General features: G+C 45.3%; 2 protein-coding genes across 2 annotated transcripts in view; one reads left to right on the top strand and one right to left on the bottom strand.

Moving 5' to 3' along the window:
* Positions 1 to 11,761, top strand: part of SCLT1 (sodium channel and clathrin linker 1) — a 21,499-nt gene extending 9,738 nt beyond the window's left edge. Inside the window, 11 exon segments of the mRNA XM_061552306.1 lie at positions 1,471 to 1,562; positions 3,360 to 3,537; positions 4,164 to 4,262; positions 4,650 to 4,721; positions 5,444 to 5,518; positions 6,228 to 6,373; positions 7,201 to 7,393; positions 8,040 to 8,236; positions 8,949 to 9,027; positions 9,279 to 9,374; positions 9,649 to 11,761. Of these exon segments, the coding sequence (XP_061408290.1) occupies positions 1,471 to 1,562; positions 3,360 to 3,537; positions 4,164 to 4,262; positions 4,650 to 4,721; positions 5,444 to 5,518; positions 6,228 to 6,373; positions 7,201 to 7,393; positions 8,040 to 8,236; positions 8,949 to 9,027; positions 9,279 to 9,374; positions 9,649 to 9,693 (1,272 nt within the window). The 3' untranslated portion in view covers positions 9,694 to 11,761.
* On the bottom strand, positions 11,589 to 20,231 carry LOC133342920 (transmembrane protein 185A-like). Its single transcript, XM_061552307.1, is given in 8 exon segments — positions 11,589 to 13,839; positions 14,313 to 14,436; positions 15,026 to 15,202; positions 15,972 to 16,037; positions 16,039 to 16,056; positions 16,591 to 16,798; positions 17,556 to 17,732; positions 20,094 to 20,231. Coding segments are annotated over 8 exon segments (1,074 nt in total). The 5' UTR covers positions 20,132 to 20,231; the 3' UTR covers positions 11,589 to 13,573.

Below are 20,231 nucleotides of genomic sequence, written 5' to 3'. Positions count from 1 at the left end.
AACTGCACTTCCACGATAATGTAATTCCAACTCCCTCTCTGGTCTCTAACTTCCTCTCCTCAATTAAAACCCTCTTAAAATTCTCTATATATGCACAACTTCCCAAAGTTTGTATAGCATCTTGGCATGTGGTGGAATTTTTATGGTTTAGAATCCACATGGTAATTGTCATTCCCCCATATATGTGGTCTTATTACTGGGCTTCCCAGTTTCCTCACCCAAGCAAACATTAACAAAAAAGTTATTGGCCAGAGATCCCAAGCTGGGTTGTCAGCATAATAAAATTAATCTACTTGTTCTTGGGTAAACATTTAAAAATGGCTCTGTAGTAATAGTCTAGACCAGGGGTCGGCAACCAAAATAACAAGAAGAGCCATTTCTTTCCAATTCGGTACAAAATTCAGTATTTCAAGAGCCGCAATGCATCTGAGTACATACGTACTCATCGTCAAGAAGCAGCCCGTAAAGAGCCGCATGCGGCTCCGGAGCCATAGGTTGCCGACCCCTGGTCTAGACTCTAGCGTATATTCGAATTTTACCATAGGTATAGATCTTGGGAGGGCGATTTACTCATCAATGTTGCTCATGACTTATGTAGGAGCCGTCACCATTTAATTGTTGTGAAATAGGCAGGGAGATCAGACACCAGTGTAAATAAGAGCAAAGGGTAGTCTGTAGCTGTTGGAATCATTTTTCTACAGCTGTCCCAACTGGCTCTGCTGCTCTTTGTGAGATCAGTCTGCTGAGTAGGGATGATGCGGTATGCGACCAAGATACTGGTTATTCATGGGTCTGAGTGATGATGTTCACAAGTCATGCAACAATAACTTGATTAATTAAATGAAATCTGTTTTTGTGCTCACGACCAATGCAACTCATTGTGAACATGAAAAATCTGGTATTAATGGTTTCTGCAAATGCTATGCAATTATTATGCTCGTGTTACATTTAGGCTGTTTGAATTTTTTATTTTGACCATCTTATTTGTACTCTTTGGTAAAATTTTCTTTAACTTTCTGACATTTCTCTTCTAATTTTTATTTAAAAAATTCTAAGCAGTATAAATAAGAGCATTGAAATAAGACAAAACAGAATCAACCGTTGATTCGAATTCCTACCCTGAATCAAACAATTAATTTGCTGGGTAGACAGGGAGTTTGGGGGTAAGGCCCACTGAGCTGTATAGATCTTTTTCAGTAGCGACCTGGTCACAAATGATTGCCCAGTGAAGTGGCTTATCACGTGGAAATGTATAGCAGCCAAATAGTAAACGCATGTTTCTAAATGTGGAGGGAAAAACCAGAGGACTTGCAGAAAAATCCATGTGACCACCGGGAGAACATGCAAACTCCAAATATACAGGTGCCGGGGTTGGGATAGAACTCACGACCACCTGCATACCAGGCAAGGTAGTTAACATCACGCCACCGTGGCACCCATGTTAATGTTCATACCCACGCGGTGCCGCAGGAGGAGGAGGACACGGCCATGCGGGGGCAAGAACAGGCGACCGAGCGGCGCTCGCAGCAGATGCGCAAGACAGTGACGCAGCTGGATGCCAGGTATGGCCTCTCCCCCTCTCTCCCTCTGTAATGTCACTATAAAGCAAAGCAAGCACAGACACACAATCCGAGCTGTACGTTACTATATATGTACAGCCCTTTTGTCGAGGCACTGCTGTGGGAGAGTCTCCCCACGCCGTGCCGGTTGTGGGGGCAATTTGACAATACTTCACCATACTGATCAGTTTGTGTTGGTAAAGACGGGAAGCGTAGACTTGGCAGTTTCGAATCAAGAACATCAATGGTTTTTCTGCACTGCCCTCTGCTGATAACGTAGCCCCTCGGTTAGCTTACAACACATGCTTTATGCTTGGCTTAGCTGCCGATATCTGATGGGATTCGTCGTGTTCCAGGTGATTTGGTCATAGGCAACAAAAGGAATCGCTGTACGTAATGCACACGGATTATATTTAATAAAATGTACACTTCGATTTAAAGCTTTCATGACTGCAGGGATTCATCTTCTTGGTTCTTTCGGTAAAGTCACGTAGAATGAAAATAATAAAAATAAAACATAATAAAATAATTCTCACGACGTTTCGCCCACAACGCAAGCAGCCGTCTTCAGGTGGAGCACAGGTCTGTCGACAGACCTGTTCTCCACCTGAAGACCTGTTCTCCACCTGAAGACCTGTTCTCCACCTGAAGACGGCTGCTTGCGTTGTGGCCGAAACGTCGTGAGAATTATTTTATAATGTTTTATTTTTATTATTTTATTATTTTCTTTCTACGTGACTTTACCGAAAGAACCAAGAAGAAAAATGTATGCTCTCTATTCTTAAATGACCATGTACATTGTCAGCATTGCTTGCATTCAATTGCAAATGTGAAAATAAAAACTACAGAAATAATGCTCTTAAAGCTACAGTGTGTGGGCAGACAACTGATTAAATGATGTTACTGTGTTCTTCACAAACCTCACGAGAGAGTGCGAAAAAAAAAATGCCCAGTGACATTTTTACACGGGTAATCCATTCTCATCTGTCATGTCTATAAACGTGATTTATTGGGCCAAATTCACTGCAACCCTTTTCAATTGCATACCACCAGGCAATATAACTTCATATCGTTCCAATGCATATTTTTGGTTTGATAGATTACATTTTAAGAAATATTACATCCTAATGTATTAACATCCAAGATGGAGTAGTGGTGCGTGCAGCTGTTAGCACACTTGGTTTTGTAGCTTGCGAGCTGTGTTTAATTCCAGGTCACGGCTATCATCATTCGCGAGTTATATGTAAACCTGTCCTGAGCTACCCATCCTTTATCAACCAACATTGACGAGCATGGTGAGGTATGGTCAAACAACCCCCCTCCCCTTGACTCATATGCTGTGAGACAGAAAGAATAACACAAGAATTACAAAACATGTGAAGATTGGTCAAAATCATATTGGCTGTTTTGTTATGAAAGTGGGCTTGGCAGGACATGTCACGAGAAGGGATAGTGCCCATTTTTCGTGACTGATGGTGGAGTGGAAGTCTAAGCATGCATGGTGGTGGAGTCATGACATCAGCTCGTGCAGAAGCTAGAGGGGTTGTTGAATCATGGGAATGTGAGGGATGGTGATGCCTTGGGGAGGCCTTCATAGGTAGAGTGTGGCAGCTGATGATGATATCTCACCCCTTGGTCAACTCTCTGCTCCTCTCTGGCTTCCTAGTCGCTGTGGTGGTGGTGGTGGTGGTGATGACCATAATGACGGCGGTGGTGGTGATGATGATAGTAATGGCGGTGGTGACGATGGTGTTGGTGTCAGTGATGACTGCTATGATGGTATCGATGATATCGATACAGGCTACGGTTGGCGGCACAGGATGGTGACTCGCTGCGCAGGGAGCGTGACGCCCTGCAGGCACAGCTGGGGGAGGCCGCACTCCGAGCAGCCCAGCTGGAGGAAGAACGTTTCCAGGCAATGCGAAGGGCAAGTGAGGGTCTGCAGCTCCTCGATGAGGCTACGCTGATCAAGGACCAGGTGAGCCAGTTGCACTGCGAAGCTTTGCTGTTTGCCAAAAAGTAGGAATGCAGGCAGTGTGCCTTTGTCTTCCGGACATGGTGCTGATGATGCTCGTCTCTGATCCGGTAACTTGGACATACAGTTGTTGGGTCACAGACCCCAAACTGCACAGCTATGCAGTGACTTGTAGGAGGTGGAACAGCAAGTATGCTTTTTACCTGTCTGTGCATATGTTTTCGTGTTATTACATTTCTCCGAGCGCTCTGGTTTATGCATCTTTAGCGTGAGTAAAACATATATTCTAATAATTTTCTCTCCTTAATTCTAGACTGCTACCCTGTTATACTCTACACTAATCCAGTTGTTGGGTCTGGAAGAGCTACAATAGCAATAATATATTTTTACTCGCAAATGGTGACTTATCACTCCCTTTATTTAATACGATGCTAAAGGTATGTTATAAGGTCATGCTAGATCCCGTGAATGTATACCATAGACATTGTACTAGATCTCTTTGACATGGCTGCATCCCAGTGTTAGACACACGCGAGGGTGATTCTGCAGTGCCCGTGACATGGAAGACACGCTGTAAGTAGGGGATGTCGCATGTATGATGGTCGACAGTTTTTTGCCGTTGGCTGCAGGCACTCCTGTGTGAGCGGCAGAAGGACGAGGAGCTGGAGAGACTGAAGGAGGCCATGGCACAGCTGGTACAGGAGGCGGCTGTCAGGACCCGCAAAGAGGTGCACACCTCCGAGCCAGGGCTGGACCCTCTTTGACTTCACGGTTGAGCGTTACAGTGGACACAACATGGCTGAGGGACCGGTATTGAAATAATTTTGGCACAAACAAGAATGAGGCCACTTTATTCACCCTGGACATTCTCAGCAATTCATGGGAAAAACACTGTGTGTAGAGAAACGAGGCTCCTGATAATGGACATGCCTACAGCAGCCCAAAATAGAGAGACATCCGATGAGGCGGCTGAAGAGTCGGCCATTAAGGCCACAGACTGATGGGATTTAACAGCCAGGCACAGGTATGCCTGACTCGTTAAAGTCGTGTCGCGACGCCGAGTGGACGTAAATGTAACCCACATGTATCTTCGATCTCGTTTTGTGGCCGGGCAGGTGGAGAACGTGAAGAAGCAGTGCAACGTACAGATTTCACATTTGGTCGCGGAGCTGTCCAACCTGCAGATGGTAGGTCTTATGGCTGGCTGCAGCAGTTCTGATGCTTTGGGTATTGGTATTTAGGCTTCGACTCTGGGACTCGTTGGTGCAGTCCTGGCTGACCCCGGTTGTCCCTGGGGCTCGTTTTGGTGTTGGGCCTCAGTTGCTTTAACCCAGGATGTGCCGTGTTGTTGCTCTGTCTCTCCTGGTGGACATAGAGGGGCATGCGTCACAAACTCTGCTCTGTCTTCTCTCCCATTAAACTCTGTCCTCAGCCCTCCACTCTGCTACTTCTCTAAATATATTTCATTGAAGCATCCTGAGATATGTTAGTTTAATTTATACGTTACATAAATTCAGATAGTTGTTTATGTTGTGGCGCCGGTGAACAAGGCGACTATAGTGACACTGAAAATAGCAACCGCTGCTCTGCTGTGGGACAGCAGAGGCAATCATGATTTAACTAAGGGTAGAGGTTGTCCTAGTCGGTGTCACTCCCCTTCATAACAATAGTTTGAATTTATATAGCATAGAAATGCAATGATAATTCTGTATGGAGACATCATGTCTACATTTAGACGCTTTCTAAATTATAATTATTATTGCGACTCCAGCGATGGTGACATAGAAAATGTGAACCACTGCTGTAGGATATCGATCTGCGTTACACGGAGTCCTGTTTCATTCAGGGCAGGGTCAACGCGGCAGCTCGCTCCCGTTGTTTGTGACGCACGCCCCTCTGTGTCCACCAGGAGTGCAGTGACAAGCAGAACCTGATGGATCGGGCCATCAGGGAGAAGAGGGCAGCCGAAGATGAGCTGGAGAGGGTGCGGTAATTGTGTTGGTTTGACCATCATAAGTAACAGGTGCAAAGTAGCATGTGAAGTCAGATTATATTAATGCATTCTAATAGTAATGATAATTTATAGCGCAGCGCAACATGCCAAAACACATTACAAGACTGCTGATTCATCATCTTATGAATCTCACTCATATACTCACATTGGGGTAAATTAAAGTCAATGATTGCCTGAAAGCAAAACAGGCTGCTTATTAAAAATAATAACCATTGTTGTAAATGTTAGCCTATTACATGTTTTTTTGTTACAGGGAAATATTAATGATGAATCATTGTGAGTTTTTTAATGTGTTTACCACTTACAATGCATTCACTATTTGAATTGTGTTTAGTTTCTACGATTCACCAGTCTGCCCAGAGAGTGATGATTGATGGCAATGAGCGACTGAAGGCCACAACACTCAAACTTCAATCTGCAGAGAACCTGTTACAAAACTGTTTGCCAGATCACCTCATGCAGGCACCCTAACCAATTATCTTACAATAAGTGTTTAATTTGAGCCACCAATCCCGTCTCTACGTCACTGAATTTAGATCTATCACCATTATACCTGGACCAGGTCTTCTTTTGTGCATCATGTAATCTCAGTGAGCTCTTACCTGTTTTAGGGGTCTATTGATTAATACATGTGAGGGACGTTTTAAGGAACAAGGCTTTTTTTAATTCCATTTGTCAGCTCTACCGGGAGGGCCACGGGACCGAGGGAGAGCAGCGCAAGTCGGACGTGCTTCTTCAGCGCTGTCTGGTGGCAGAGAGAGCCCGTGACGAGATGGTGCTCAGCCTGCAGGCCACGCAGGCGAGGCTTCGAGCTGCCGAAATGCAGTTGAGTGGGCGCTAACCAGGGCTTCGTTCGTCAATGGTCATTTTCCAAGTCGCTGGTAGACTGGAGTTGGTACGCGAATAGTAGGCACAGTCATAGGTAAAGGTATATTGGATGTGGTGTGCCAAGTGCGGAAATATGAAGTTAAGCTCTGTCGCTAACCATCAAACACAAGCATGCTTGTATACACACGCACACACAAAGACCGATAATCTGTTTAGCCATACAGACTGCTAGGGCAATGACATCTTCAGGCTGGCACGGCACTCCAGGATGTGAAGTATTCAGCACTGTGCCCAGCTGTCTTTTTTACCCCCAGTGCTAATATTCACACACTGCCAGGGACTCATTTAAGGTTTAGTCGAGTTCGGAAATTAGGTTCAGGACAAATTCTGCAGCACTTTCCACTAATGTTATTGACAATCTGGAATCAAAGCCAAAATGTTGTGATTGTAGCACAGGGCACAAACTACTGCAACACAGTTGCCATTACACAAATGTCTCAACAGACACTGAACACAGTACTATTTTTCTGCATGTTGTGTTATTTGTGTTTTCATGTCTTCTTACGTTTGGTTGTAATTTTTTGCAGTATTGTATCTTTGTTACACTGTGTTGGAGTATGGCATGGTATGTCATGTTTTCATTTCAGGTTGTGTCGTATGTCATGCCATTTCCTGTTCAATATTTGTATTGTGTATCTTGTTAATTTGTCATGTCATGCTGTTCTGTAAAGATGCACTGCATTCTGTCTTGTTGCATCGTGTTTTCATGTTGTCTCACGTCATTTCAATTGACCGTCTGCATGGTGGTGGCGGCGGTGGCTCAGGCTGGAGGAGGAGCGGTCGCGTGCGAGGGCGGACGCGCAGACTCTGCGTTCACAGCTGGAGGCAGCGCGGGCCGAGTGCCAAGATGCCGGCGAGCAGCTGCTGGCAGCACAGCGGCAGGGCGACGAGCTGCGGCGGCATGCGGAGGAGATGCGCCGCGAGGGCCAGGAGGCGACGCGAGCCGCACGCAAAGAGGTGCTCGGCCCAGCTCCGGATGTTAACCGAACTCTTCTTTCGTATGGCTGATGTAGATGCAAAGAAACTACAATTTCATATTCAGGTTGTCAAGCAAGATAACTGCGTCAGGAGCAGCGGGGCGTATCGCTGTGATGTATATGTGTATCGGGTATTGCATCCTTGTACGATATGTGATCTGTTCTGGATATTAACCATTGCGTGCTAGCAGGGATGTGCAATGAAGGTCCTGGTGATAACTTGGCTCATTGGTATTGTCGCTCGTTGCTGAGGTTTGTGGTTCGGGTCCACGGACAGCCTTGGTTAATGTTGCGGTTGTATTAACTATATGATATATGCCGTTTTTATTACACTGGATGTTAAATATCCCATGTTACTTTCTAATGAGTCGGGGGAGTGTCAGGGGCATAGTTCAGTCTGACTGCCAAATTTAATCATTTACCCACCAGTTACTTCATTGGAAATCCACATAGCAACATCGCCTCAAACTGGCAGACGATTGCCCATATGTTGGCCGGTGCAGCATTTTTGTCTCATTAACCTTGTGTCTCACAGAGGCAGCTGACACAGAGATGTGCTGTATGGGAGATGTGATAAAAATCTTAAGCGTTGATGATGCGGTATTGATAGCATTCTGGCGTGGCAGGTGTGGCGCATGCAACACGACAGCAAGGCACAGGAGGTGGCGCTGGAGGCACGGCTGAAGGAGCTGCAGTTGGCGGGGCATGCGTCTGTCGAGGAGCTGCACCGTATGTTGGGGGCGCAGCAAAGTCTCACCACGCGCTTCCGTGAGGAGGCGCGCAATGCCACAGCCGCTGCACAGAGGAAAGTCGCCAAGCTTGGGTGAGTGGCGCTCTGTGGGTGGGGACACGAGCCGACACGCGGTTCGTCTGGTGGCAGCAGCGCGCGTCTTAACATGCCACCAGATGCGCACTGCTGCTCAACTCTTATTGGTAATGCTTTGTGCCATGGCTGCTGGTTTGCGTTTCTGGTTCACTGTTAGGCAATGGCAATGTTGACGATATCCTCAAAAGAAGAAATTCTTGCATTGGCTGAAAAGTCAGTTTATCTTTGCCAGTGGACAGCACAGAGGCAAAAGTATGTTTGAAGCAATTTTATGTATCAAAAATAGATTTGTATCAAACCAATGCAAAAGGCAGGGGTGGGGAACCTATGGACCCCTCTTGGGACAAATAGAGCCTGTGAATTAATTTCATATGGCCCGTAGCCACATGAGGCCTCCCACTTTGAAATGGCCCACAAACGTTACTTATTCATCACTGCATCTTAGCCACACGAAACTTGCACCAGAAGGGGATATTTTTGGCCTGGAAACATTTTATTTTTTTGCTCAATTCTGTCACTGCAAGGACTTGTTTGTGCTTATGCGGACATTATTTTGGCCATGATTATTGGATAATGTTCACAAGTGTAAATGTGTGGCTCACCAAAGGGATTTCAGAGTCCTATTTGGCCCTCGATAAGGAAAAGGTTCCCCACCCCTGGCATATAAATCATAAAAATAATCGTGTTGTTATATTTGTGTGTGCGGCAGAGCGGAGCTGAGCCGGCACAAGCAACACGCACAGGAGCTTACCGCTCTGCTGGAAGCTGCCCGCATGGATTTGGTTGAGGTGAGTTAATGTGTAGTGTATGTACATGTAAAGCCCTTTAGTCAATTGACTGCTGAATGAGGAATTCCTTCATCCTGCTGTGTAAATAAATTACATCATTTTACTTTCACAGGTCTTCCTTATTAAAGCAGACGTAGTTTCAGTGGGCACATAATTGACTCAACAGAATCGTTGGATGAATACACACGTGCACGAATTAGGAATGTGGAAGTAATGATATTGTCACCCCTTGCCCCCCCCCCCCCCCCCAGAGCCAGCAGCTGCAGGCTGAGAGCCAGGAGAAGGTGGAGCGGTTACAGAAAAGGTTGGCACAGGCAGAGAACCGCGCCACCGCTGCCACTCAGCAGGTAAGCGGCCCTCCCCTCTGACCTCCCACGCCGGAGCCTGCTTTAGTGCCCATGTGACTCACTCACCTGAATCTCATTTCCCCACTTAGCATACAGCCGCTGGGGTTGCCATTTCTGAGGTATAAAATAACGGCATCATATCTTGTGAAGGATTTTCTCTGGGAAGATTCTCAAATTTTCTAGGACAGCTACTTCCTGCAAAAGCCATTTCAAGTGGCAATCCTAACAATGGCACACGTTCCTCCCGTTCTGTCTTCACTGCGTGTGCGTGCAGCTGAATCGCTACTCGGCCCAGGGGATTCCAATCCGTGATCGTTGAGCCTAAGACGGCGACAGCCACTGCATTAAGTTTACATCGTCACAGTGAATATTCCCACACTTCACCGGCATCAGATTGGCATGGCATATCAGCGCATATTTCACATCAAGTACAGAAATCTAGTTTTAACTAGAAAAAGGCAAAGTTTTGCCAATGTATAATGATAACTATAAAACTGTTACCTCAGGGAATCTTGGATTCTTTTTATTTTGAAAGTCCTGCTTGGATTGACAAATGACTTATTATAAAACTTTGTAATTACGTAAAGGATGTGTATAGGTCATAGCAAAACAGTGGTAACTTATCGGTATCTTCTCTTCGTATCAACTATAGACCATGCAGAGAAGTCTGTTGAGAACGGCCTCCCAATCCCCCTCCTATACCTGTCGGAGTGTGAATGGGGCTCTCTCGTGCCTCTCTTTTCACGGCAATGTGAACACTGTATACAATATATATCTGTAACCACCAGGAAGCCATTATCTTCTGATACATGACAATGGGGGGCTTCCCCTGTGACCTTCCTCTTGCCTAATATATGGTGCAGATGGAATCCCCTCTTTTGTCAGGCCTCGGCTCATTACTTGGGCAGGTGGGTGGGAGCCCCGTAGGTGTTGCCATGGTCTGCAACAATCCTTTATCTTTGCACATCCTGGCAGCACCCACAGGAGTAGCCGATAAGTGTATGTGTACAGTTCTCAATCCACTGCTGGATGAGGGCCTTCCCATGCTGTTCTGGTTGTGGATGTTATACAACCATACTTCACCACACTGGTCAGTGTCGATTTAAATTAAGGAGCATAGAAGTGGTGCAAGTGGATTTTGCTGCACTTCATTCTAATTCCCACCGCAGCCCTGCAGCCTATAGCAGTGTGTGCATGGCCGTCACACACCAGAGTACTGCCTAGGCTGAACCCTGCTTAGAAAAAGAACATTGGGTGCATTGTGGGAGACTTGGACATGGGTAACTGATAGGTATAGGAAGGGAATTGGAGCTGGCTTTGTAAGACTTCTCTGCATGGCTTAACATCCATAGTAGATTCCCATTACTACTGTGGGTGCTGACATGTCCTAAAACGTTTGTATCTTATTTCAGACAAAATGATCTTGGCCCATAATTAATTGGACTGTCTATGCAACAGTTCTGCCAAGCATAAGGACTTATATTCCACTATTTAAGTAACACGAATATAATTTGTGTTGTTTACCTGTGGATGTATGGAAATAATTGTAATTAAATTAATGCAGATAATGGTATTTGTAATATGTAGTATCGGGACCCCTCTGAGTTAGAGGGCACAAGTCTGTTTTATTTTTTATACAACTGTGAATGTTACATAAGTTTGCTGATGTTTTGTAGCAATACCATTTATGTATTTTTTTCACATTTTACTATTTCGTTTGATCTGTCAATATTTTAGAGATATACAATTTTAATAAGTGACTGTTTGCTGTAATTGACTAAAAAAGGATGGCCAACTTTTCATTGTAAAATGTGCATGAAATTGCAGTAATGATTTCTGAGAATTATTTCAAAACAAATTAGGTCATAAGAATTCACCACTTCTGGGAACTGACATTCTGTACAAGTGGGCACGTGTGCAGTATTGTGGGTGGGTGCCTCTAAATATTTGCAGTGCTCCACACTGTTTAGAGCTGACATTGACAAAGGTGATATTCTGGATTTTTTTTACTTACTTACTGCTTGTTCATATTTCCACAGTTTAAAGGTTCCTCTCTTTTAAATAATTTGACAGCATCAACTTAAAAGTGACTTAGAAAATTCTATTTTACTTTCAATGGACATCCTTTTTAAAGTGATATTGATTGACAGGCGTTAATGCACCAGCACTCGCTTATCTGTAGAACCCAGTATAGTAGAAACAACGTAAACAGTCTTTGAGGGGGGGGGACACGCTAATTTATTTGGCATCTTGAGGTACAACCACACATTGCAAACAAAAATTTAAAACACCGACATTTATATGCAACATTTGTAAGCTTAACTGGTTTACACTGTATGCATATTAAACAAAATTTGTAGTTTATTCGCATTAAACATTCAAATTATGGATGTGTCATGGATTTAATTTAAAGTTGCTTATTTTGCACCTCATTAGCAATAAGTATCTCGCACGAATTAGTGCAACGTTAGGGCCAACATGAATGCATGCAGAGTCTCCAGTATGGTAGCTGGAGTAATTTTGGATGTAATATTCAAATCAAAAGGTGCTGTTGGAGAAAAACAATAACTCAAGTGACCTCTGGCCGAGTTTCAATGGTTACAGGAAGCTTTAAGAGACCAACAACCTCTGCTGTATCTTTTTCTGCTTTTACTACCCACGCCGAGAGGAATTTAACATACAAGTTGGCCGTTGCATTATTTTGATTCTGCACCATGTCCCATATATTCACATACCACGTGTTAATTACTTATTATTAAATGTAATGGGAGTTTTTTGTTCAGCATTTACCAAAATGATCAAATATTAGTCTTGAAAATGGCTGTTACAGAACAATATTTACAATACAGTGGAATTCTGAAGTATAACATTAACTGTTCAAAATTCCACTTAAAATTAGGCCTTTTTACTGTCAACTACAAAACAAAGCAGTGAACTTTAACATTAAAAAAAATCAGGTTACACACTTTAAAAAAATTACATTGGAAAAAATAAGGCTGTATCAAAGCAACGTTAAATGCACAATAAATAACATTTACAATTTCCAGAATACATACGTTTTGTACACAATCTAAATAATTCAAAAGTGTGTGCCACCCTGCCTTGCAACACCACGTGGCGCTTATGCCATGGTGGGGTTAGTTTTTAATTCTTAGATTTGCCCATTACTTGATCTGCACCAGAATGGGTCACTATTGGGTGGGTTGATAGAATTTACTTTACAATGTTTATACAAATAATATACCTTGAGTAAATTGATGTTTGGTAACTACTGTACATATTTACTCATGCTTATGCCAAGAAACGCTTTAAACCCGTGAAAAAACAGAGCAATTGGCGATTTAATTTTACTCAACATTCAGAGGTTGAAAACTTTAAGCACGCTAACGAGTGTTATTGAACGTTGGCTCCACGTTCAGAGAAGGCATGGTAACATGAACCTTCTTTAAAGAATGCACGTTGTTTAGGTCGCACTGGTAAGCTCCACGTCCGTCTATTGTCAACCTCTTAACCAGGGGCCGTAGAACTGGGCGAGTGGGGAGGTGATGTCCATTTTGCAAACCGAGTTTATACAATGTAAAGTGCGCGGTTCAACATAATATTGGCTGCAGCGTTATACACGCAAACGTTGGATTGGTAATTTAAAAGCACCAATGGCTGGTACTGTAACTAAGTGTAGACCTTCAAATTTGTTACAACAAAAAAAAACGGTGGCACAAACATCTCAGTGTTTGCTTTTGGCAAATGCCAGTTGCACGTTCCTTTTAGTTGGCCATTATGTACATGGGGGCAGAACACTGATTTATAGGCTTACCGACTTATGTGCAATCTCAGTCGATTTAATAACAAAACTACACCTGAAGATCTCTACTCTGGCCCCAGCACACTTCTCTTTTGGTTGAGAACGCACTTCCAAATCGCAGCGACTAAGATTTTAACAAAACATATATTCACATGTTGACCTCTTAACAGGCTTAACCTAAGATCCCTTTTAAGGAACAGACCACAAGTTAATCTTGCTCACCATGTAAAATGACAGTCTACCTTAAACATTTCATAAAAACCAACGAAACAAAAGCTCCAACGCAGTTGCGAATCAGTTTTGGCAGGGCCACAAACACATTTAGTCCGTGTCTTACTGGGGCTGGCGATGACACAACTGCGTTACGTACGTCCCTGCTGCTGGACGCGCCACTCGATCAGTCAGGCAGATCGATGCACAGCTTGGGTGGGGGTGCCAGGTACTTGCCGGGGCTCTGGGTCACCACTCCCCCCATCTTCTTGCTGAAGATGGGCGGGATCTTGTGCGTCTCGTACAGCGGCGGGTCCTCCGGGTCGTCGGCAAGCGAGCCTCCTCCATCGCTCGTGTCGCGCTCGCTCTCGTACGCGATGTTCCCGTACTCGCGCAGCGGAGGCAGCAGCTCCAGCAAGAACTGGCAGAAATCCTTACGGATTCCGAACCACCCTGGGTGCACAGCCAGGAAAGGGTCAGGGGTGGTGGAAGAGACCATGTTCACGGAAGATGCAGATTAAATAAACTATAGAAACTAAGCTATTTTTATTAATTTTACTAGGTAAGGCCCACTCGGCTATATAGCTCTTTTTCATAATCGACCTGGCCACAAATGATAGCGCAAAACAGTGGCTTGTGGACATTTATAGCAGCCAAATACTCTAAACGCATGTTTCTAAATGTGGAGGAAAAAACCGGAGGACCTGGAGAAAAATCCACGCGACATGCATACTCCAAATATACAGGTTCGTACCCTCGATCTCCGGTTTTCCAGGCGAGGCAGATAACATAACATCACCACCGTGGCACCCACAAATGGCCCTTCCCTTGTAAGCACATATTTTAACTGTGTGATCATGCCTCTGTGTAGCATTTCATCAGCATATCCTACGCACCACCCTCGGGGCTAAAGCCCTGCCACTTACAGTGATTCCCTCCTTTCTGGCCAATGGTGCTGATCATGAGCGTGAGGAGAGACAGCCAGAGCGGGATGAAGATGTGGACGTAGGAGAGTGAGGAGTTGCCATCTACCTTGTGCACCAACAGCACCTGTAGAGAAGGAACAGAAGACAACTTTGTAGTCTTTAAGAGTCCACTGTGATTTTGTAACATCTCACAACCGGTTAATCACTCGCTCGTGCTCTGACATTAAGATGAATGACACGAATCCGGTGTAAATTCGTTAAGTGCTCACGATTAAATCATTATGGAGTGGACAGCACAATTTGGAACATCAATTGCTGCTTTAGTGAGAATTAATTTGCTCAGATTCGAAAAATTATAATTAACAGTTTAACATCACAATGGGCATCAAGGGATGAAGAGTGGGTGGATGGGCGTATGAGCAGGTTGGCCGATAAGTGGGTGAATGAGTAGTCGGTTTAAAGAGTGAATGGGTGTGTGTGTGTTGGTAAGCATGGCTGGGTATGCAAGTAAATATTTGGATTTAAGTTAGAATGCAAATGTATAGGTTGTGGGTTAGTATGGCCTCGTGTTGTGGACAGTGTACGAGTTGGTGTGCACATGTTTAGTTGGCTATGGGGGGTTAGTGTGCAGGTCGGTGCCGTGGTTTGATGTGCGGCTAAGGGTCTGAGTTGGCTCGAGTGGACCGTGGTTGTGCGAGGCCAGGCCGGCGCACCTCAAATGCAAGGAGCGGCACCACAATGGTCATCCACGTGACGGCCATGGTGACGTGGCTGCGGCGCTGCTCAGCCATGACCTCGAGCGAGCGTAAGAAGAGAAGGGACCACACGATGTAGTAGAGCACCACGAGGCACAGGAATGACATGAGGATCCACAGAGGCACGCAAACCACCTGCACACACAGGAAACAGGGGCTCCAACAAACACCATCTCACCAACAGAATGATCCTATGTCTGCCTGTCTTAGGCTTCGAGACTGTATGCGAAAATACTGTTAGCGAGAATTAAGGCCAAAAAAATCGCCTGGTCGTATGTGCATCAGTTACTCATGGAAGCGGCAGACAAAGATGGGTTAATATCCGTGTTGCATCAGTGGTGTGGCTCTCAGGCCTTGCTGTGGCTCCATCGGCAGTGTTAGGATATTTTCCAATTTTCAATGAAGGTTTTTTAATTACAAATTCTACATCAACTTGAGGTAATACTGCATTTCAACTAAATGTCTGTTTTTGACATTGTGCATGCCTAAGATGTAAAACCCAGTCAGCAAGATTGTACGCTTACCTACCATTACAATAATGCCCTCAAGACATGCAGACTCTTCCCGTTAGAGGCACAGTGGGTTTTCCCGATAGTGCACATTACAATACAATTTGGAATGTTTATCAAATGTTACTTCACCCACTAGTGTGGCCTATGCATTTTTATAATGAATCGGCAGCTTTAGATACAATAGTGGAACACTATACAGACCACGGTTGATATGGATTCCGATATGTATTAGAATTACGACTGGAAATAGCCAAAACACATTATGACGTGAGTTGTGAGTCATATGGTTAAAAGCCTTAAGTATGATTCATGGTAGGGTGTGTGTTGTGTCCAGAGGTAAAAAAGAACATGTTAACAGCTGCCAGGGGCTACATGCTTGCAAAACAACTCACCATCCAGGGCCACGATATGATGCTGTCCAGTCGCAGGGCGATGAAGATGAACTGCAGGATGTTGACCTGAGCACAACGTCTCCAGCTGTGGTAAAGAGATAACTTGCGCATTTATGACATGGTCAAGCCTTCCCCGTTGGCCCACTCCCACTGTTGATATCATTTGTTTTTATGTCTCATTTAAGCACAATGATGGTCATTAAGCAAGATATATCTGGCTTGTGACCAAAGAAACCTGAAAACGCCATGCAGCAAAACACATTGCTGTCCTGTCCTTGTATGATCCTGCATCTGATTCCCTCCACCTTCACTAAGTGTTGAGCAGTGTGGTGAAGTATGATCAACTAACCCTCATGACCCACAAAAGCATGGGAAGGCCCTCATCCAGCAGTGGATTCATAAAGGGCCGTACATCTACACTATATTTGGCTGACAAAGGACAACACGGATGGTCACGGGTGCACTTTAAGTAACAAAGCACCGGGACTGGAAACTCAAGGAATGATTTAATCACTAAGACGACAAGGCAGAATAGAGCAGCCGAGTCTCCACCTCACAGCCCAACACACGGGTTTCATTGAGCCACACGAGTGCAATCACCACCGCCGCCGCCAATTACCTCGAGCGAGCGGTCATGGCGGAAGCCCCAGATGCACGCGGCGACGGAGACAGGCGAGATGAAGAAGAGCGGCATGAAGACAAGCAGCCAGAGGTAGCCGTGTGACTCGATGCGGTCACACACGAGCACCTGGAACATGAGCAGCAGCAGGTGTAGCCCTACGGTGATCAGCATCGCCTTGAACTCCACAAACGCCTCGCCCTCCGTCCTGGGACACGGCGAGAGTGGGGGAACGCGATGCGATATGGGAACAATGATGGGAGAGGAAGGACATGATGAGAATGGTGTGGGTGGGGGGGGTGTGAAGCAAAACAGGGGGGCATGTTGATAGGGAGGACAACGAGAATGGAGGAAATGGGGAAAAAACAGCAACAGGTAAGATCAATAGAATGAAGATGCTGCTCTCGTATGTAAAGTAAGCTGAAACGTCTACATAAGTGTTTAAAATATAACAAATGGAATTATTTTTAATAAAAACTGATGAACACCTTACTTTAATGTGACGTGCATTTCTGAGATGTTTGTGTATGTCATTTTGTGGTTGGCAAATGAAGGAGCAACCACACTGGCACAGTAACATCAACCCCCGTACCCATACTAACAACAAATCATCTGTACTGCGAGTTAAATATCCACACCGATACCCTGTTTTCAACTGTACCGTGCATTACAAAGATAAATATCCCTGTAAAACCTTCCGACTTTTTGGGCAAGTGCTATTTTGGAGCACCTGTGAAGGCTGGCACGGCACACGAGGTGGTAGGTGGCCAGCATTATGCCCAGCAACCTTTGTCTCACTACACATCACCCCAAGGTACTTATTTTAGGCTAAGTCGACCTTCGGGAGACCCAAGACCGGTTCAGAAATCACCACTTGGGTCTTTGGGTTTGTAGTACAGAGCGCCAACCACTCTGCCACGCTCCTCACACACAATTACATACCCTCACTAACACCCTGGTCTCACCTGTACTGGGGGTTGCGAACCCATACGACCAGGCCACTGGTGGCCCCGGCAAGCACGAGCAGCTTCCACAGCCACAACGGGATGAACACGGCCCAGTAGCTCCACTCGATGACATTATCAAGCCGCAAAGCAAGGAGCACGGAGAAGAGCAGCAGGCAGCAGTACACCAGGAACTTGCTGCGAAGGGCACACGACACAAACCACTCATCAGCAATACAACAGCACAAAAGCACCGAGATTGTCACGTCGAGCTGCATCGATCAACCCACGTCGTATCACGCCACTTGGCACAGTTCGCGAATGTGCAGGCGGTGCAACTGTACCCGGGACCCATGGGTAGGAGGAGGGGCACAAGCACTGGGATACAAATAGGGGGGGGGGGGAATTAAACAGGGGGCCCAATTTAATTCCTTGCACTAGCGCCTATGCCAACTACACTACGCCTCTGCGTCATTCTCGCCATATTGTCCACCCCTTATGAGAATATCTGCCATGGTGGGGTGGACTGCGAGGCCTGGAGTGGCTGCCCCACCCAAATAACTTAGCCTCACTTTGCTGTATTGACTAATTACGAGTCGGAGAGTTTCTTTTAACAGGGCTCTGTTATGATATTGACCTGCTCAAGATGGCTACAGAAGTCAAATAAAGATAATACAAGCAAACAATGCATTTTAAGAGAGCATAAACATAGATGTAAGATACAATAACGTAATTAAAGACTTACATCATAACCATGTAACTTTACCTACACCCAGGTGATGTGGTGAGGTGCTGCCATAACGCCACATGATTCACTTTACACATACAATTTGGAGTTGGATAAATAAAAAATGCAACCGTATCTCAAGATGCTGTATTGTAATGTGTAGAAATAAATACGCAGTACGTCAATAGCACGAATGGCAGGGGGGGAAGGCAGTTCCAGTCCTGTCATAGCCCATTACCGAGAACGTGAGATGTGTTAACAGAGACACACTTTGCTCAATCACTTTCAATCCGATTTAAACTGTGCTCTGAAAAAGGGTCAGTATCCGAAACGTTGGCTTACCACGATTTCACTTGGATAAGTGGTGTTAAGTCATAACGAATGTTGAATATTCTTTAACAGAGATTAAACCAATCGAAATCGATTATTCATCTCTATTATTGTTAAGTAAAAGTCCTGATTGTTTTTTTTATGTGCAAATTGTCTTTGGTAGTCTTTTGCAGTTACTGGAAATGTCACGTTCCTATACCAGGGACCACCCCACATAATTTAACGTACCAACAGCCACTGTTGTGTTCTAATAAAGTGGTACAGGCTCTCTGGATACTGCAAATTTTACCAAACACGAAGTGACGATATCGTCGTACAGTACTGTATTCGTGATGGAGAAAATAGGACGTTAGTCGTAAGAGTATAGTAATTGTGATGTTTATGGTGATGGTATGCGTAATTCTCATGATATTGGTAGCGAGGGTCTTAATCATTGTCGATGATAGTAGTGGCACTTAAGAATGAGTCATGGTGGTGATATGGGAAATGGTCATCGTGATGGTATTAGTCATATAATGGTGAGCATTGGTGACGATATTAGTAATCATTATGATTTAAGTGATGTTAATGGTGAGAGTATTAAGTGATGATGATGGTATCAGTGATTTCCAGCAGTGGTCAAATTCACATTAAGGGTGATGGTGCCGGTGGTATTATTGATTTGGTACTGTAGTGTGGTATTTGTCATGATATTACTCATGTTAATAGTGCCAATTAAAACTATGGCACTACACCATCGCTCACTGTTACACTACTGCACACTCTGTACCCAACCAGCTAAACCAAATTAAGATCCTTCACATTCCGCCTCAAGATTATCACCACCGTCAACACACAAACACAACCCCATCACCCCCTTTATAAACACAAATACCACGACTGTTCGTCGTCATAAGCCACGACGATCAAGCCACTGGTGGATGTAGGCCTCACAAAGCTGTCGTAATATTACAACCTGCTGCTTTGTAACAATCAACCCCAGCACCTGCACGCGAGCTGATTTCATCGCTCCATCTCCTCCTATAGGCAAGTCTCTGGGAAGCGTGCCGACCTTCGCTCCTACTGCGTTATCATTCTTGATCATCGGCCGTCACTCCTTCCACCTACCGTGTCCTGTCCAAGCGCTCTTGCTGTTAGAGAGCACCCATTAAGGCCGTCACGTCGCATTGAAGGGCTGATGTGACCAGCATCACGCCCGGCCGCCTTTATCTCCCCGGTGCTGATATGTACACACCGCGCCATGTGAACTCACTCGCACGAGACTGGGTGAACTTACGGGAAAGCTTCATAAGGGGATTAAGATCGTCGCAATTGATGTTGAATAAAATCCACTTCCCGTATCGCATTGCGCCAACCACTGCGCCACCGCTCGCCCACTCTCACACACAACCGGGGCCCGGCAACAACGACGAGGTAGGCCGAGGGGGTGATGGTGGTGATGATGATGACTGACGGCGGCGTCCTCTGGCGTGAGAGGAATGCGGGAGGAGGGTCGTAGGCACCTGGGGTTGAAGTCCTGGAAGAGCCCGCGCAGGTTCATGTCGCCTGCTCGGCCACCCCGCGCCGCCACTCGCCGCTGCTGCTGCTGCTGCCCGGTCCCGAGCGCGCGCCGATTGGTCGAGACGCGGTCACGTGCTGCC

Source organism: Lethenteron reissneri, chromosome 16, assembly GCF_015708825.2.
Source record: "Lethenteron reissneri isolate LAM-NWPU_2019-01 chromosome 16, ASM1570882v1, whole genome shotgun sequence".
Classification (NCBI taxonomy): Eukaryota; Metazoa; Chordata; class Hyperoartia; order Petromyzontiformes; family Petromyzontidae; genus Lethenteron; species Lethenteron reissneri.
This window is presented reverse-complemented; position numbering and strand designations above follow the sequence as displayed.